We start from the raw sequence: 21,031 nt of genomic DNA, 5'->3' as shown, positions 1-21,031 counted from the left end.
ATTCTGGCCTAAACCAAGAACTAAGGCTTATGGAAATCATTGATAAACCACAATCTGTGAGATCACGTGCTCAAGAAGAACCGAAAACATGCGTTCTTTTCCATTCAGCTAGCAAAAGGCACCTACCTGTAAAAGAAAGGACTTTATAAACCAGCACATAAACACAACAATTTTTAGTTGTTGAAATGTTGCTGAAATATTCCTGTCAAATTATTTTTAAAAAGCAAACAAAGCACTTCACTTACATTCATGTTTATTCTTTACTAAAGCAAAGGACACTTTTCTCCCACATTTGTTTTTAAGGTAAGAAGTCACTAAAAGCACCAAAAGTTACAGTCTTTGTTCCCATTGCCATTATCCCTTTATATACATCCTTTACTTAAATGACTAAAGAGAGCGGTTTTATATCATTGCCTTTTAAAACAACAGGTGACTAAAATCCCACTCGGTCAATTCCATATTCCCACCTGGTCAGCATGGTAGACACTGAAATCTTACGGTTAATTTGGAAAGATCTTAGTAGTTTGGCTATACTCACCACTAGTTTTAAATATTACTCTATATTTCTTAGTTCAAAGTACCACATGGGGCTTTTTTTCATTTTTAAATAAAAAAACAAATTGGAGGAGCAAAAGCTGATGCACATGGCTGAATATCTGTTACATGTATATGTAGTTTTAGGACATAAACTTACCTTTCCATTTAAGAATGGGATTAACTGATGACAACAACATGAACAATTTAACTTTGCTGGGACCTTCCTGTTACACACAACTGAAGATAAACAAACAACAGCAATGATTCACAAGTGTTAGGAATGTTAAGCTGTAACTCCTGGTTTGCTTATGGATATTGCAGTTCTTAGCTACCAGGGCAAAGCTATGGCACACACAGAGTTAACCGTGCCCCCCCGCCCTTTCTTCACCCCCCTTCTCCCTCCATCTCATTCATGCCACATTCCAGAGTGGCAGGGTCCAACAACAATATAGGAGGGTACCCAAAATGAAGAGGCAGGGCCTTCCATTCTTCTGCCTCTCTTGAATTAATTAACTGGAAATGAGTTTTGTCAATGTTTTGGAAAGGCAGAGGGGTGAAAAGAAACTGCTAGAATTAATCACAGTGAGAAACTACCTCTTCAGCAGTCTGCCAGAGTTCAGAAAACCCATGAGAAGTGCAAAATAAAAGGAAAGTGGGCTGACTTACCATCCAAAGGAACAAATAAAATTCAAACAAACACCGAAGTCTCCAAAACAGAGACATGCCCCAGTGCAAAGGAATGTAGCATCTGTTGCCACAACAGCCTCAGCTTTGTTTTTAATATACTTGTCATGAGGACTGAAAGGTAACAAGGTAGAAAAGACAATTTACTAATAATTTAAACACACAGAAGGCACGTTGTGTTTAATTCATTAAATATTTATGTACATCAACTGTTCCACTGATCCTTATATAAGTGGAGATATTTAAGCACCATGACTGAAAATGAGTCACTTTCATTGTTGAGCCCTGACTCAGCATAGATCTTTTAAACAGAGAAGGCAGACTGCAAAGCAGTTATTTCTTTGCTGAGTTTTTAATGATAGTTATCTCCAGGTTCAGCAATGGAAATTATAACAACTCAATACTGTACACATGACATCTTTCTACTAAAGAAACAAGAAAGCAGTGAAATTTCAACCATCTAAAAAGAAGGATCTTCTTCCATAGGTTAATTTACCTAGGTATTTAGAAAATGTGTGGGTGTTCTTTTGTTTACAATAGTGAGGCAGAAGGTATCATTTGGTGGTTTTTCTGAGAATGAACATAACACTTCCAGCAGACTGGAACTAAAACTGAAGAAATCTTGATTGCCCGAGCAAGGAAAACTATTTTAAAAGAGAAATCCTCTTTTAATGGTTTGACTCTTCTTCAGTTTTTGTTCACGAGGGCTTTTTCCTGACAGATCTCAGAATTAACTTGTCATCTCGTTTCTCTATCTCTAAACCCATACTCTCAAGGGCAGAATTGTCTGCCAGCCCCTTCTCCTCCATCTGCGCAATAAGCTCTTGGTTTCTCTCATTCTGTTCAGTGAGATTTCGGATAGCATATACTGCCCACTGGTTCACAACTGTTGGACAAAGTTAAGGATCATTTATGGATTTAAAGATGAAACTATGTTTATTTTAATTTATTACCACATGCCCCCCTCCCTGGGCTCCCACTGCCCCCCTAATCCCTCAAACCCAGAAAAATAGTAGAAATCAAAGGTTTTAATAAGTAAGACTTTCACAGGCAATGACTCTGAACCTGCAAATACTTGCATATGAGGTAATGTAAGTTTAAATGAGGTATGTCCCTTAACTTCAGGCAAGTTTATTAGGTTTTACCTTGAATTAAAAACCAAAACAAAACACAGATGAACACAGGAATTAAAAGGACATACTGTTTTACAACAAGACTATAGTTAATTGAAATGTTCCAATGATCTTCCTAGTGAGACTGGGGGAAAAAAAAAAAAGTCAGTCACTGTATTTACGATCCGAACACTTCAATGCAAACGGGCAAACAAAATGAGCCATAAATCCGGTACGAGAAAGACGACAACTATTATTTCCACTCTAAAAGCTGAAGAAATGCAAAAAAAAGAGAAACATTTCCAGGTTAGCAACTGAAAATAGCACAAATAATATGGGAGACACTTAAAATATTTAACTCCTAATGTTACCTAAACTTGGTTCTTTGTACCTGGGTCCTTTTACAAACTCGCCAACAGAACAGACACTATGACCACCAGTGGGTAGCTCCTGCTCATGTTTAAATGGGCACAGGCTGCAACTCATTCACCTTCTAAGGTGGTCCCTTGAGGCCAGGATTGAGGCACATGTCAGGGCCGTAGACAAAGCATTTAAATTCCCAGGATTATCAGTCAGGCATCTTCCAAGTGAACTACAGTGTTCATTTTATGAAGTGTCAGAGATGTTAGTCCCAATTCTGCAGCTGAAAAGCTCTGTTATGATATAATCTTTCCCAAGTTACCCATATGGGAGGCAAACCACTCTGAATCAGACAAAAGTGGTTTGCCTGCAGGGCATCAATTATTTACTACATGTAGCTTCACATCCAGTAGAAGAATATGCATAATTTACTCATCTCCTTGATGTCTTCTGGACTGGATGGTGTCTAAGCATAGAAATAAGATAGCATTCTTATGGGCATTTGCCAGAGGTGACCAGAGGGGAAAACTCCTCAGTTGTGGAAATGAGAACTTCAGTCAAAAGAAAAATATACAGGAACTGGATTTTCTTGCACTATCTATCATACTAGTATTTGGAAAATCCAGCATGCACATCCTTACAGCAGCAGTCTTGCCACTGCCTCTGTGCACCTTGCACTGACTGTTGTGCCAACCTTGCCGCCACCTCCAAGCATTCCCTAGGCTTACCTACTTTTGGCAGAGGCAGCTGCTCATGCTGGGTCATTGGATGCACCAGGCAATGTGAATAAATAATAAAATGTAGCAGGAGCAGTTTCCTTAATACAAGACCCAGTCCTGCCTTCACAAGATTACATTTTAAGAGAGGGGAAGTGATAAACTGAGAATACAGAAGACCAAGAAAAAAAAGTTTATGACTATACCTAACCACAGTGCTACTTTGATGCCAAAACAGAACAGGGAAGGGACTCAAATAAAAAGCACATGAGGAATCATCAGCAGAGAGAGAAGGGTTTAAATGAAGAGTAGCTTGGATGAACATCACAGGAAACACATGCTAGGGAACAATCCTGCACTGGCACGCATCAGTGAAACAGCCCCCTGCCTTTTAATAGCAGTTTATATTTATTTTCATGTTCAACCAGACCAGAACTGAAATTAAAAAATGGCAAAGCAGCTACAACTATAGGGTTTTTTCTGACAAAGTTCTTCAGACTTTGTCAGGAAACATGCTACATTCCTCCTCCATTTAAAAAATTCTGGCTAAGTCCTGGATCTGGGTGGGACAATGACAGAGGAGAGAATTAAGGAAAAAAATTAATTATGTATCACATCAAAGCCTCAACAGGCGAGAATGAAGTCCCCATGCCTGGAGGTATTTAAAAGATGCACAGAAGTGGCGTTTAGGGACGTGGTTTAGTGGTGGACTTGGCAGTGTTAGGTTAACAGTTTGACTCAATGATTTAAAGGTCTTTTCCAACCTAAAAGATTCTATGATTTATGACTGAGAATATCAATCTGTTCTCTCCATCAGTGTATCACTGCTATGGTATAGTGAAAAGTCAAGTGCCAAACTACATGTAAGTTACATAAACTGAATATTTCCACTGAAGATTACATTTGAGTATGTGAAACAACAACAAAATACCAAAGAAATAAAATTGTATATAAGCAGAATCTCGCTCAGCTCCAATGGTGAGAATAAATTTCAGAATCATAAAGTATGCAAGCTGATGGATGCACATGAACAAACAGATGAACAAAGGCTGATACCTAGGCAGGTCTTTCCAAGGTCGGATTTAAGGCATTTCACAAGTGCCAAAAAATAACATTAAATACTCCCAACTGACTGTGAAAAACATGCTACCACCCTCCCTGGCTCTGCTCCTGGGATGACAAGCAGAATTCTCCTGTGTTCTTCTACAACTCCGCATAAAATACAGCACTTGCATAAAAGAATACCTCCAAAAAATACATATTATTTTCAAAGAATGACAGTTCTCGATCTCACAAAGTGCCACACAGAGAAAAAATACTCTCATTTTAATTTTTTTTTTATGTAGTAGCCTTGGGAATAATCCTGTTACCATCATTTTTATGTCCTTCAACACAAAAAAACTGCTAAACCCCAGAGCAAATGATGTTTTCCCATTATCATACTCATTCATGCTTACATAATATCTAAGACATCCCCATTATCTTATGAACTCTATCATCATTATGGCATTTATCATTATTGACTACTGTAGCTGAAGCTGCAAAATGGTTTCAATAACGTTTTCACTCACTCAAAAAACTCTTTTCTGCATGTAGGTTTTCCATTGTAAATTCAGTCATGAATATGCATGATTTCCCTTGTTCGCATGCTGTGTGAGGCTAAGACCTTTGGATGGCTGTGTGCAGACCTAGACAGACTTAAGTGTCAGCAGAGATTAAAGCCAGTCTCCAGCTAATATTCACATTACCCTCTTGCTCCTCTCCAAAGATAGCGACACAGAGAGAAAATTAAACATATTCTAGAGTCTCTAATCCTACCCACACTTTAAGCACTTTATTGTATGCTCAGCTTTAGAAAGAGAGCTTCTAAAGTTTCCATAGTTACTACAAATAAGAGCATGAGCCTGTTTGTTGTGAAACTGCATAAAAGAGAAGAAATGCAGCAAGCACAGTAGATCCGATTGCATAGACTGGTCTAGATTTTTCCAAGAGGACATAGTGTGCTCTGAAATTAATATTATAGACAAAGGAGTGAAGATTATAGTACCTCTGTCACAGTGCAGAGGGCGCACACAAGAAAGAAAAATCTTTCTTTCATTTTGCAGGAGCTTCATTACTAGACTACCTGTGTCTAGGGAATAAAAGCAAACATTCATACACATTTATGGCTACTTTTAAAAAATTTATCAGTACTGTATGCTATGGGATTCCCATGTTATTTTGACTTATACAAACAATAACAAAATGGAATCAACTTGTCCTGCATTCCATACTTGTGTAACATCTTCATCCAGCAATTTAAAATTTATCATCTAAACTCCCCTGGCTCGTAGCTTCAATTATCGGGGAGGGGGATGTACAGAGAGAAAGGAAGAGAGATGGAGAAAATGTGCTGGCAATCTGCCCCAGAGGATGAAAGATTTTACTATCTGGAATCAACATAAACCACAAAAATCTATGCCACTAAATCCTGTGTTTTGCCATTGACTGCAAAGGGAACTTTTCACCATTCTCTTGTTTCTTTTCATATGGTTTCAGCTACAAGAGCTTGCTAGAGCGAATGCTGCAATAGCACAGGGACCGTTTTATAAGTTTAATGGTGTATGAAAATACAACCACATACTGTCAGGAAACGCCAACCAATATCCTATTGTGATACATTACTGGAGAGGAGGACTTACAAATCATTTCCCAAAGAGAGTATTCCCACTTTTCATTCTCATATCAGGAGGTCCAATTTGGATTAAATGTTATTGGCAAGTCTACTGGAGCCATCTGGATCCCTATGAGTTCTTCTTTAAAACAATTTTGATTCTATGGATGAAAGACAGTAGACATAATTATTAATAATGTTTGAATCTGCTGAGGTAGATATACAGCAATGCATAAGTAAATGTGAAAGTATGTTGCTTGGGAAAAGCAAGTAGTAAGTTTTAAAAGTTAAGTATTATCATTTTCTAATACAGATACTGAAACATGGTAACAAGGAGAATTAAATACGTACACCTATTTTCTTAAGTCTCCTTGACAGTTATTAATACTGAGGAATTTCTAAGTCTAACATCCTTGCTGGAAAGTCTGATTTATTATAGACCATTTCCTGCACTGCAGTTATTTTCAAACATTAAATGAATACTTCGGAAACTTTCTTCCTAAAAAGTCATTGGACTAATGAGAAAACAAGGATATTCTTTGCTCAGTTCTATTATTTCATTTAAATCAGATTATCGACTATTAAAATATTAACTCTATTTTATGAAATGTGGGAAAAGACACAAAACTTTATCAAGAAAGACAACCCACATGGATTGGAACCCTAGTCAAATGGGCTGTTTATGCATCAGCTAAAGTCACTCAGCTTCTCTAAGAGCTGGAAGAGGTCTATAGGGCTATTATAGAAACCAGAGACAATGAAAATATAATTCTTCTTAATTATATTTCTTTCTGGTCTTCAACAAGTAATTCAATTATCACTAAAACTTCTGTAGAGAGGAAAGAAATACTCAAGTGTCACGTTGGAAGGATTGCTTCCATGTACAGACCTGACTGGACCACACTGAAAAGACATAAACCATTTCCCCTTCAAGTCCTTTTAAGTACTTTTGTTTCACAGCAACTTGAGGATAATTCTTCTCACCATTAAAAGAGGTCTCTAGACAGCTACTGCAACTGTTAATCACCATTTGGATCAATGTGCTGTGACTGACCACACGTAGTAGACAGTCAGGATTCAGTCCTGTGCAGTCAGCCAAATTGCTTACAAAGCTCTACAAATGTCTTCCTGTTGGGGGTTCCAGTAGTTTTATGAAGTCTAGAAGCTGTATAAGATGATAGAAAATCCTTACAACTTATTTACCTTTTTTACAAAACTTTTACTTGTGCTTAAGTCATTACCAGAAAAAGTAAGGAGCTAAAGGTTTTATCTTAATTTGCTTACTCATTTTAAAGAAGCTAATTCATTTATATCTGACATTAAATTATCAGCATCAGAAAACTTCAGGAATTCAGCCTATATAAACTTAAAATACTCTGCCCAGAAGTTACAATAAGGAGGTCTAAAATATTTTGGTTGACTGTACTTTTATTTATTCCATAGCAGTCATTACATTATCACCTATGACTGCAGTCACCACCTTCTGAGTTTAAAAGCTACAACCAGGCAGTGCTCTATCAGCTGGGAATGTCTTCCTCCTTCTCCTTCTTTTCCTTTTCTTCCATTTCCTTCCATCCTCCCCACCTTGGCTTGACCTGGCTCTTGCAGAACAGCCACAACACAACTCATCTAACCTAAAAGCCTCGAGGTGGAGAGGCACCACTGGATGCTGGAAGACGCATATATTCCTGATCACATTATTCAGGGATAAGATTTGTTACACTGGGGAACCTAAAGCAGAGGTCCATTTCTGCTACAGGTAACTCTCACCTCATCCAAGAGATCAGTAGGAGGGTTGGACCATCCACCTCCCAACAAGCTTCAATCTCCACCACTACGTGGCAGCAAAGCTTCACTGGAAAGACATGAAATAAGATGCCTGCAGCCAGCCCTTTCCCACTACTCCTTACTGGGACAGGAAAGATCAAGGTGGGCTGTGAGCTCTCCCCATCCAAATTTGCCTCCACAAAATATTTTGGTAAAGACAGAAAGCCTGTCCCCAAAAACCTGAACTGAGGTTTGCAGCTCGAATTCCACTCTGTAGAAGAACATTGTTTTGCCAGAGAAAGATCTCAAATTGTGCCGCCTCAGAATACACTAACAGGCAAAACTACTCAGTTTAAACTCATCAAAATAGTTTCAATACAAAGGCAACATTCTCAGTAATTCACATCCTACAGAAATTAGGAAGTATCTGTAGCAGAAAATAATTGTACATTAAATTTTGTTTTTCCAGTTCTCCGGCCTTCACTAACCTCCCACACTAGCAGTTATCTCTTCCTCTAGCAGACGAACACCACCTTTCTGCCTACCTGGATTTATAGCAGTCTCTTAACATCCTACCTATTATCTGTAAAGATGAATCCATTTCTTAAATTGTGCCCTGTGGGATACAGTTTTCTTTAACATGGGACTCTTCTGTATAATCAACAGACAGGTACGTTATAGCTCATGTATAACTTTCAGTGAAAGTTCATCCATTTAAGCATCTATGGCCAACAAATAAACTTTAAAACCAGAATGGATTATTATATCTCTTTTGCCCAACACTTCGGCACAGAACAAAGATGACCACTCTTGAAATCAAGCCTGCTGATTCTGTTTCATGTACAAGATATTTTCACACCTTTTTCTGAAAGACATCTAATATTGATCCCAAGATTTCACTGTATCACTAAATAAACTGTACCAGTGGGTAAATACCTCATTGGTTGCAGCCTGCGATTTATTTCTAGTTTAGATTTCTTTAGAATGGTTTCCAAATACCGATTCTTTTCTTCATTATAGATTAAAAACAAAAATCACAGATCACGATCAAGGCACTTGGCAAGTATCTTTTCCATGAACTAAAGAGAGAAACTGAGCACATATCCCAAGCTTTGCATAATTCTTGTACCTCTTCTCTCCATTTGTATTTTTCAGCACCCCTTTTGAAGCACAGGCATCAGAGGGAATTTCCTATATGGCTGATTACGGGTACAATGCAGTTGCCTGCTTCTTCTGGCTGTTACCAACTTCAGAAAAAGTGAAAAGCAAAAGCTCACAATATTCGGTTGCCCCCTCACTCCTTGTTACAGTCCCGCAAGTAGAGTCCAAGCTCTCCAGGTCATTCAGAAACATGTTTCCAGCACTGTCCAATTCTGACACTCAGACCTCAATCATGAGGCTTGTAGTTCCAACACTTGACTGTTCTTAACTTCATACTCACTCCAGTGACATCCAGCTGATCCTTGTGGTAATTAAAGGACTGGTTACTACTTCAGCAATTTGCATTACTAAGACGTTTCTTACCTAGAGCAACGTGGGTTTTTTTCTCCCCAGATCACTGGTGTGTCTAAGTTAACAGAATATATAAGGCACTACTGAACAGTATTATATATCTAGATTGCTACTAGTCTCTTGAATGCCTGACAGCTAAACAACATTTTATCCATATTCTATGTGCCTCCTTTCACACCCTGTGGGACTTCAAAGCACAGTGCCAACACGCCTTAGTATACTATGAAATTAAACACAAAATTTCAGCCAAGTACTCCAGAGCTACAAAAGCCATAGTACATGTTTAGCCATGTCAGGCTATTTTTATTATCATGTCTCTTATGCCAAAACTTACAGAACTTAAAAAAAAATTAAGCTATAACCTCTAGTTTGTTTTACTTTTTCCTATACTCAGACTTGTAACACTAGCTCAAAACCATGAATATGACACATTCATTTTTGCTGCTTAGGCTGCCAATTTTTTTTTAAATTATGACTTACATTTTTAATAGAAACCCGTAATTTATGAGTAACTATAAATCATCTGGTTTTATAACAGAAAGAATCACACTCTCGATCAATCTCAAGCTAATGCTCCAGAGTCACAAGATTCTGTTCCTACCATCCCTTCTATTACACTAATCCCATTTTAAGAATTCATGACAACTAAAGCTGCTATTTATCTCCAAGAGGTATTGGAGAGTTAGTAGATTGTTACATTAAAAAGGAAAAGCTTCAGTTGCTGTTACCTAACTGTTAAAAATGCCTTAGCTTATCTTCTTTTCCCAGGTACAGAAAAAAATGCAAAATTCCATTAAGTTGAAACTCATGCATCAAATTACTATTAAAACCTACCACAGACATTGACATGTAAAGCACTAAAGCATAGGGGGATGGAAATCTTTTTCAAAAACTTGTTAAATATCAGGCAAACTGTTGTAATTTTAAATTTCCTTGGATGTGTAAAGAAAAAAACTCCACCTACACAGAGAAATACATTCATGTGCATTTATACACATACAAATAGAAATGAACTGCTTTACTAAAACACTTTAAAATGGAAATTACATCAGCCAAATAAAACTTTCAAAAATTTGCCACCAGACTCAAAAGCCCAACCTAGTTAATACCTGAGATGTGGTCAAACTAATTATAATTTATCGGTCTAATGTAGTTGACAAGATAAGCTGACTCATAATTTGGATAGAAGTTCTTTTTCTATCTATAAGCTCTGGAGATTAATCTATTTATATGGATTCAAAAAGGTTCTGTATGACAGCTTAACTATCAGCATTGTGCTTGAATATTTATTTTATTGATTCAAGGTCTCTGAATAACTTACATAGCATAAAACCCACCCCTGGTGCTTTTGGTAATTCCAAAAGTCACTTTATGACAAATAAACAAAACAATGAAGGTAAACAAAACTCCAGTTTCAGTCTCATAATCACCAGACAATGTCCAGTGTGCATCCAAAAATAAAAACTGTTAAATAAATGGGTGTTTTGAAAGATGCAATTGTATTATAACCAACGAAGGTTTTTCTCCCACATTTTGCAAAACAGCCATTAGCCACAATCTCAGGAAATGGTTGCATCTACTTGAAGAAATCTCAGAACACCAAGAGACAAGAACAAACCAACAAGGTCAATGGAATGGACTGCAAACATATCCTTAGTAAGAAACGAAAGGTTAGATTTTGGAAACCAGTCTGGAAATAGAAAGAAAAAAGTCTAAACAAAGATCTGGGGAAGTGAAGAAAAATGATTTAAGGATAACAAGGTGCTACACAGGACAATGCATTTGACAGATGAAGTTCCAGATTTTTTTAATAACAGTGACCAAGAATGGGACAACAGAAATATGTCAGATTAAAGACATTATGCAAAGCACTGACCATATGACATTTGAATATTCTTTGGAGGTATGTGAGGGACAATGTCAAGAAGACAGAGTGCAACATGATAAGGCAGTTGTAGAAGGCATTCCATTCCCAACAATATTTTTGAACCACTCCTAGTGTTATTTAAAAAACCCCAAAACATGACAAAAAACAACAAAAACACAATCAAACAAACAAACACAAAACAAAAATGAAACCAAAAACGAAACCAAAAAACCCCCCAAACCAACAAACAAAAAAACCCCAAAAAATCTTTGGGTGTCAAATTTCTAGTGGTCCATCTCAGCCCAGGGGGGAATTTTTCAAAAGAAAGTCTACAGAAAAATCAAGCAAGGTCTTTGAGCTATAAAAGCAGTGAAATATTATATTTTCTCTGATTTTTTTTTTTTTTGTGCTCCTGGTGATGGAAGATCCACCTTCTTTCAAGAATTCAAGCCTGTCATGGATTTAAATCCACCGAGAGGATTAGGGCAGAGGACAAATACGACAATATTTAGTTTAGAAATAGAGTTATTAACTTTAATTCCTTACTTTTACATGCATGAGTTGGTGCCTACAGAGATTACTTTTTTCAAGGGATTAGAAATATTATAATGTAACACTTGAAAGGGCCTTCTTACATTCTATATAGCTCTGTTAAACTTTCTCCAGCTCTAATAGGGATCCTGTACATCACACACTTTTAATGATGGTAGTTCTCACTTACTGGAGCTAGGTAGAGGTGAGATACTGAAGAACAGGCTTCATATTTACATCTCTGCAAATGTGCTTTAGTATCTTATATATTCTCAAGAGACTTAACAGTGCCCCTCTGTCCATGAACTCTGAATTTCAGTATTTTAATTATCCTGCAGAAGCACTAAATAAATTGCATCCTCAAATTATAGAACCAGCAACCTGAAATACACCATTATGAATTAAAAATTTTGTTAAATGTCTAAACATCAAATTTAATCTTGGTCATTTCTGGAATAAAAAAGGGACAGCGTTTTAATTTAATACCGTTTTAATATCTTTTCCTGTACTGCACAGTGCATTCCTCCTGTGGTCTCAGTCTTCTTCAGTTTAGGAGAATGCTGCATTTGACAAGAGAAAATCTGTTCTTAGGGAATAGTGTGGATTATTGATATAGCTAGTAGATGTAAGACATCTCATGAGAAAACTTAATATTTTTGTCTTCATTCTAAAGCAAACATTTTCTTACAAAAATCATTTCAGAATTATAGTCTTTGAGTCAGAAGTGAAATCTACCCAATATCATGTTTAATCCTGACAGGGAAGGTGTTTTTCTTGGTTCTTCACCTTTAGGTGAGTTCTGTTTCAAAGAGTTTGCAACATACAGAAAAGACAAACAATGAGTTAAGACATGGAAGCTGTATTATCCCAGCTTCTCAGATGTGAAGTAAATGTCAAGAGCGATTTAAAACTGGATTAGATTACACAAATGCCTCCTGTACACTTTTCAACAGGGACCACGCACCTAGTTCCTCCTTCTTCAGAGATTTACAATAATCCCACTTTACAGACTTTACTCAATATTGTATAGAAAAATCCTACTCAGAATGAAATCCAGACCTTGCTCTTCCATTAATGCTTCTGTAAGAACAAGACCAATCACTTCCAGTGCTGCTTTCAAGACTGTAAAGATGACCTGGTACACAGTGACAGAAACAGGCATTGGTGGGCAGATGACCTTCCCAAAAAAACCCAAAAGGAGTGTGTGGGAATAGCTGTGTTTTTCCCCTTTCATCATGAGAAATAACAGGAAAGGTGAAGCCTCTTGAGAATCATTTAGGAAACTAGGCCACCACTGCAGCTGAAAAAACGTCTTATCATACAACATTGAGGGATCCCCTTATGAGCCACACAGACCCCTAGGCTCCATTAGTATCAAACAAAATACAGCTATAAAGAATTCACAACAACTTGCAGGAACAGGATAGGATTTGGTCTGCTGAATAAGGTGAAAGAAATAAGTCTCTCTCAGAGACTTATTGCTCAATGAATAACCACACTTGTACCTGTTCCAGTTTCTAGTCTGACCAGTTAATCTGAATATATAATTTTAAGATATAGAGAAGGAGCTAAGTTTTGCACATATGCCACGAACCAGAAATCCTCCACTCTCTCCAGGCTTTTAGGGAAGAATTCTCAGCACATAGGAGATGAATTGCACTTAAGTATGGCAACATAGTGACTTCTTGCTTGACCATTTTTTCATCCTAGTTACATCTGTGGTAGTCGTCTGCCACCCAGTTGATGTTTTCTGTTGTCCTTGGCACTACGAACCTAAAGGTTCAGGCCAACAAATTTCTGTTCTTCTTCCACTGCTAGGTCACTAAACACTCACTGTCTTCCTTTTTCTTAAAGTCATTGTGACAATCAGTAGTGGTTTACAGAAAATACAATTCTAATCGTGCTCTGTGTCTGAGGATAAGGGCTGCAGTGGCAGTAAACTCTGATAATGCAAAACTTGAGCCAGCTACCAAAGAACACACTTCCATTCAGCCCAGGTAAACTTCAGACTTAATTGTGTAGCAAGGCCAAGTGTCAATGGGATGAGGAAAAGGGTAATTTCTTCCAAGTGGGCAGAACTTGACTGGGCATGAGGAGGTCATTATGTTTTTCATCAGTAGTCTAGGTTCTTTGCACTGACATGCTTTTATGTGTGTTTATGAAAATGCAGAACCAAATAGCTCACCTCAAACTACTAACTGCATTGGCAGTGCCTGAAGTGAGCTTTCCAAAGAAAGGCAACCGTTACTGATGTAACATCACGCTGTATTTTCTTGCCAGTGTACAGAAGATAGCCACATTTACATAAAAATGCTCAACTGTCTGATGGTTTAGTCTAAAAAGTCAACTCACTGTCCTATTTTTGCTTTCTACTGGCTTCTGTTCAGCTGTGAGGCTTTTTTACAGTATGTGGCCTGTTTTAGGTTGTACTCTGGAACTTAGAAATAAAAAGTCTGTCAGCTCGCCCCAAACTCTTTGTTGGCATCTCAAAAAAACAAACTGACATTGTTGTAGACCATAGCAACTTGATTTCTTCTAGCTTTAGCCAGACGTTTCATGAACCACAATTATACTTGCTGTTGCCACGAAATCAAAAGTATTTTCAATCTATCTCTCAGATGACTCTCAGACCGAATATAATCGAAGAAGTTTAGGGAAGGAGTATCTGAAAATTAACTTATATTTTCTACATTTTCACCCATTATTCAAACTAAGCGGCTTATGTATGGATATCCACAGCAACCACAGGTTCTTCTTTCACAAATGCTGAAAATTCTTACTCCTAACATATAGCCTACTGGGCTTTTACTCATGTGTATAAACATATATATACATGTGTGTGTGTACGTACACACACACACTCTACACAGCAGTGTATTTTTCCTTCAAGCATGACTGCACTTTCGGTTAACAGAAAAACATGCCCGATTAGGAGTTAATATAATATATATACTTACATAAGGTTATTCCAATTAAATTCAGACATTCACAAAACCAATTTATCAAGAGATCTACTGCAAGAATCTCAAAAGAGTAAGACTGGCAAGCATCCTGAAAAAAGAAGAATATTCGATCTTCAAAATTGCATTTCCCTTCTGATTTTTCAAGTTGTACCAGTTTAACTAACAGTTATTACATTATAGTTATTTGGATAATGTTTTTGCCATTACAGCCATTAAATTGAACACAAATAAGCAAACAAGAACCAAAAAAAAAAGAAAAGGCACATCTTTGTGTGCTACTCATGAGCCTAAATGTCAGGAAGGAGCAAAAAAGCAGACAACTTAGTTAAGGTAAACTGGAAAGTCTTCAATAATAAACAGCTTGGTTTATTTAAAATCCTTTATAAGCACCTTTTTTTGTATGATTAGGGTCAACAGTCTTTGATCAGAATGGGCTGGCCTCCCTCTTTATGTTTGCCTTTAGCAAGTGAAATCTATGAAAGGTCAGAAATGAAGCTGGAAGGAGCAATAAGAGCTTAGGATGAGGTAAAAGATAAGAACAAAAGGAAGGGCTCTTGTCTTGATGCTAGAGCTTGTCAGAGCCAAGGAACATGGTGGCTTTGAGAGCAAAACAGAAGATATTTTAATTAGAACACCTTTTCAACTCTAATAACTTGAAAAGTGGGATCTGGAGCAAACTTTTCACTGATAATACCCAAATGGGCATCTCCAACCCACTCTGCTATTCTGTGGCAGGTTTAATTTCTTTGTTTTTAAACACAAGTTACATAGGTAAAGGCACAACACCTCCAGCTTTTCAGAAGCAGATCAATAAAATGAATATTCAAAACAAAAAAAAATTATCTCATGAAAGAAACTCTCCTTAATCTAAAGACAAACAAGCCCACTTGCATTGCTGAAACACCATTTTTTCTGTTGGATACAGGTCAGTTATGATTAGGATACAGCCAATTCAAGATGGAAGATTTAATGGGTATAGAAAAAGTTAATGTGACATTCAACCTCCTCTGAAGTTTAACTCTTCAGACCCAAAGGTCTATAATGAACCACATCTTCTTAGTCTCACTCTACTTACCTTTTCCCCTGTGTTAACACCGACAATTATCAGTTGAAAATCTGATATCTTTCAGCATTTCTCCACTGAATTTACCTGGAACCATGTAAAGTTACACTAGCTGAAAATTTCAAATACCCGTTCAAATAATCTTTGCAAGGGGTGCAGAAAATTTGTTCGTAACTGTCCATAATCATCTTCATATCTGTTACAAATGAGGGTGGAGATTTTTTTGTTGCTTTTACTCATGAAATAACCTGAAGGCAAAAGAACCATTTGTTAGCACAGATGTAAAAGATACAAGTCTGCCTGAGATGTAACTAGACAGGATAACAGTTCTCCCAAACTGGGCACTGAAAGATGAATTCAAACCAAAAAAGCTAAAGCAATGGAAACATGTCACTTGAACTTCAGCTAGTGACGGCTGAAGCGACAAACCTCCTGATATTTCTACGCACATTACAGAACTGTTCAGGATCTCAAAGGATGCAATTTTAAGGTAATGACAGGTTTACAAAGGAATTTATTTTAGGATAAGAGCAGACCCATTTCCTCTTTCAGTATGCTTCCATATGCCACAAATAAAAGGACTTATCAAAGGATTTCTCCTTTCAAAGGTAATAAAGAGCTCTTTTAACATCTAACAGGGCAGTTCAGCTTCTCCTGATGAATCACATACTTTAGGGAAACTATTTCTATTTCCATGCAGAAAAAAAAAAAATCCTATCACTTTTACCACAAAAGTCACATTTTTCCTTAGAAAATTTTATATGTGTAATTTGGAGGTAGAACTTAGTTACTAAAATGTAGAAAATCAGTATATCAACTATGTCTTCAGCAGAAAACATAACAACATCTTAACTGTAGAGCCTGAGTGTCTCTGAAGCAGACAAAGCTCCAACAAAAATGTGCATCTACTAATAGTTTACTAGGAAATCTAAGAAGTTCTTATATAAAAGAAATTTGAAAAAAACTTTTTCCAGTCAGCTTTATCCAAGAAGAAAATGGAGGAACACAGCCTGAAACCACAAAAACAGGCATTAGGAAGTGGAATACAAAGAGAAGTTTCTGGACATGACTCCCCAAAGGAACCTGGTTGAATAGCTACACTGAGCTTTCCCTTGCAGCTTTCTACACCACTTTGGCAAACTGTAGCACCACTAAGCGATCATATTTGAATTTCAGCAACTCGCTCAACACTCAGCTCGAGAGCTGCCTAAATACTTCCCTTCAATTAATCTTCCTTGAAATGAGAAAAGACATGAAATATATGCACTCTGGATCACAAAGTCACAATGCAGGTAATTTGGGGACGTTTCAGTTTTAAGCAAGTAGGCTTTGAAATCTTAGTAAGAGCATTGCTCTGCTTTACAAGCATCACAAAATGGATTAATGGCAAACAGGACTGGGTGCACAGAGAGAAACAGTGGATTCTCTTCAGAGGAGTATTATGCAATGGAGTCAGGCACCTACGTGCTCCTAAGCACCTGATTTGTGTTGTCTAGAAGTAGCACAATATACTACAAAGCAGGTGAAAGTAGAGACAGATACAACCTGTGCAAACTCCTCTTCTGCTTCCCTGCATAAGACATGCTGAGAACACAGCAGATGAGGAAGGTTAGAGGCAGGGGAGAAGCAGAGGGGCATTAACTTCATGTAGCACAGGAGCACATGGAATAGCTCTAGCTCAGAACGATAAACACAGTAGCAGCCAGAAGCTGTGCTCCAAAAGCTGAGGCAGCAAACTGCATCCCAGCAGGCTAGACCCTGCTCTGCCCAAGTGCTACTCGCTTTTTCATTTACCTGAATGCTGTATGCTATGGATCAGTGGCAAAAGCTCATATTAAGAGGTGTCATTATGTCTAGTAAGTCTTTAAAAACCAAATAAGCAAAGTTTTATCTTCTGGTAAGAAATTTATAGTACAACCATAAAATGTCAGCCTGTATCAAAAGGTGTCAGAAGTTCCACATTGCCCAAAACTGCAGTAAAGGCTCCCATGGTATTTTATTTTCATTTCATTCAAAATCGTAAATTACAACTCTACCTTTTGAAGGCTTCAAAGTTTATCCGCTTTTACTAACAGTTAAAATGAAGGATTAATCCTAGAAAGACATTCTAAAAGTTGCTGCACAGCTGTGCTTTCCAGCAAAGGAAGACTAACGTGGGATCAAAACTCCTTCACAGGTTTTCTCAGGCTGCTCTTCTGGTTAGGGAAAGGTAACTTTCCTTGCCCGTGCCATCGCATCCAGCAGTGCCCCTTACCAGGATCGGACTGTGGAAATCAAACTCTGCTACTCAGTGCACTGTCAACAGACACACTGTCATGTCTCCAACTACAGGAATGGTGATGAATAAAAAAACCTTGCATACAAAGAAACAGTGAACAACTCAGAGGATACTTAACAACCACTGCTCCTCCACCCAGCTTGTTAACATCTTGCTATCATCTGTCCCTACATTATTTCGTCCTTTTAAGAGAAACTTATATGCAGATGATGTTCTACAGCATATTATTATGAGAATACTTAATATTTTCACATCTTTGTTTGTTTTTATGATAATTGCTAAAAAGTGATCTTTTTCTGACAAATTAGCTTAAAAAACCTATTTCATGTAAGAAAGCTGACATTACTCTAGACAGGAAAGGCATTTGACTTCCAGATGCACTTACCAGAAACCTACAAAGAGCTAATGATTAGATGACAGAAAATAATAGCTCACTCACTGAACACATCAGCAGGATTACTACAGAGTTCATGAAGAGATGGGTAAGTCTGCTTAGCAACTGTTTATCTTCAATATAAAGTGATTTCACTCTAGCAGCAATTTATCTTGGAAAGTCTCTGCTCTTAAACCCCAGGAAAAAGAAAAATACGAAGCACAATGCCATTTTTATTAAAATCTCCTCAAAATTTCAGTAATCTGCATCATTAATTCTCGCAATTACTAATTTTCATTACAGCTTGCTAGCCTTGCCTGTGTGCGGTGAATAACTTCTCCAGTCAGATTTAATAAGCATACAGAATTGATGGGGTACTTATTTCAGTCCACTGAATAGATTTCAGTTGAAGTAAAAGCTGCAAGATCTGATGCAATAACCAAACATAGTCCTAATTCAGATTGCTATCACAATTACCTCACTGAATTGACATTTGTAAACGAGTAATATTTATTACTTTAGGGAACAGACTATAAGCACAGTTTGGCTTAGAATCTGGTTCATGAAAGCATGTTTATAATTTTGCAGACTTCTGAATCAAGCATTTAAATACAACCTAGAAACTCAGGAGACCAGTTAGACTTAGGTACCAACTGAAAGCAATGCTGGAATAAATATATTAAACCCCCACACCTCTTCTTGTGAGTCATATTCAATAATCAGAATTCTTTTGTAAAGGATACAAGGATTGTTGTCATCAATGCTGCAGTTGTCCAGGATCAAGGGGATGCCATCTAACTCATAAACCTAAATAAAAACAAATCTTTAATTTAACAGACGTCTCAACAATACTCATGATGTTACATGCAAGAAATACGTAAAAACATAACAGGGAAGTCTGTTTCATAAAAAATATTAAATACATTAACATAAGTTACAGAGTAAATCTGCTATTATCAGCAATAAGTATCACAAAACAGTAATACAAGCAGATATTAATTTCACATTCTTCCTTCATTTAGCAAATTAGCAAATCAGCAAAGATGAGATCTGTCTATTTTTATTTTCTATATATACACACATGTGACTTCACAAATTACACTAACACATTTGTTTGTGTGGATGAGTTAATAACATATAACCCTAACAGACTCATATGTACACAACTCCACTACCAGGAACTCAGGACAAGCTGACGTTAACAATAATATGTAGCATAATTATCTTAAGAAAAGTATATTCCATAAGAAATTTATCTAGACTTCTCAGGTACACTGTAACACCATACATCATCATGCCTATTTATAACTTTAGAAAGTGTTACTTATTTATATGAAAACCTGTTCTGAATTATCTGCAAAATTTCAGCCTTGGAAATACCTTCTTAAGACATGCAAGCGTTTTTTGTTTTTGTGTTTGTTTGTTGTTTTGGGTTTTTTTTAATTACAGAAGTAGTTTTAAAATGACTTGAGAGCAGAGAGCGTGAGGATTAATTATTTATATTCTTATACAAGTGTATTATTTATGCTCTTTAAACTACCTGGACATGGTTCTGGGCAACATGATCTGCATTTAAGCAGTGGGGTTGGACAAGAGGTTCCTCTAGAAGTCCCTTCCAACCTCAACCATTCTGTGATTCTCTAATAGCCAAACTGTACTTGTCCAAATCTTAAATTCTTTAATTCCTTAAAATTTAATTTCAACCCAAAACCTAGCAGGCAAAGGAATTCAGACAGAATGTCCATTTAGATTGCAGTTTCATGATGAGATTCTCTCTTCCACCTTTTTTTTCTCAAAATATGATGTGTTTTTATGTACCATGTAAAACAGCAGCGCACAAAGTTTATACTGCAGGATGGATCAGTTTTCTGAAATGCACGTTCTATCATAAGAGAGGAAAGTTGAGTAGGAGAAGATTTAGATGTGAAATCCAAAACAGACTATCCATCAGTAAAACTGAGTTCAGAGACAAATCTTAGCACATCCCTCTTACAAGATCCTTTTCAGATAATCTTATTGCAGACTCTCAAGCTACAACATGAGAAAGTAACAGAGATGGATACACAAACAGGCAAGGCTTACCTGTAAGAAAAGCAAAGAGCATTGCTAGCTCTTAAGACCTAACTGGCACATCTGTGCTCATAACATGCATAACTATACCTACATTAAATACAGTTAATAACACAAGTTTTAAAATATACATTCTTTCCACAAAATTTTTGTGTTTTGTCCAAAACATGCATGATGTTATACTTCAAAGCTTGAACAAACAGTGACCCTTCAGTAATACAGTACTTGCATGTGCTTGGGAAATATTAGTTCTTTGATTTTCATGCTGTAGCCTACAATGTTACCTTTTATTTTGCACCAGTGAAATGCTGAGCAGTACAAATTAATCTAGATGAAGTGCTGTCAACTGAAATTCACCATGCAATCTGTTCCAGTTAGATCCAAATGAGATGTTCAATCAACATAGTGAGTATTTGGGGAAAGGAAAATTTTAATTAAAATCCACACACGCTTCAAAACATTACTGCAGACACTTCAGAACATTACTGAAGAAATATAATGAGATTCCTTCAAAGTAAAGTGGGAACAGAAGCAGGAAACCAAAG

General features: G+C 37.0%; 1 protein-coding gene across 3 annotated transcripts in view; it reads right to left on the bottom strand.

Moving 5' to 3' along the window:
* Nucleotides 1-236: 236 nt before the first annotated feature.
* The window catches only part of ATXN10 (ataxin 10), a 103,255-nt gene continuing 82,460 nt past the window's right edge, over nucleotides 237-21,031 (bottom strand). For all 3 annotated transcript variants that reach the window (XM_021297335.2, XM_065033232.1, XM_021297337.2), the window contains exons 10-11: nucleotides 19,160-19,223; nucleotides 237-2,107 (exon numbers count right to left, since the gene is read on the bottom strand). In XM_021297335.2, coding sequence (XP_021153010.2) covers nucleotides 1,920-2,107; nucleotides 19,160-19,223 — 252 coding nt within the window. In that variant the 3' untranslated portion in view covers nucleotides 237-1,919. The remainder of the gene's footprint in view (nucleotides 2,108-19,159; nucleotides 19,224-21,031) is intronic.

This window comes from Columba livia, chromosome 1 (assembly GCF_036013475.1).
Source record: "Columba livia isolate bColLiv1 breed racing homer chromosome 1, bColLiv1.pat.W.v2, whole genome shotgun sequence".
NCBI lineage: Eukaryota > Metazoa > Chordata > Aves > Columbiformes > Columbidae > Columba > Columba livia.
This window is presented reverse-complemented; position numbering and strand designations above follow the sequence as displayed.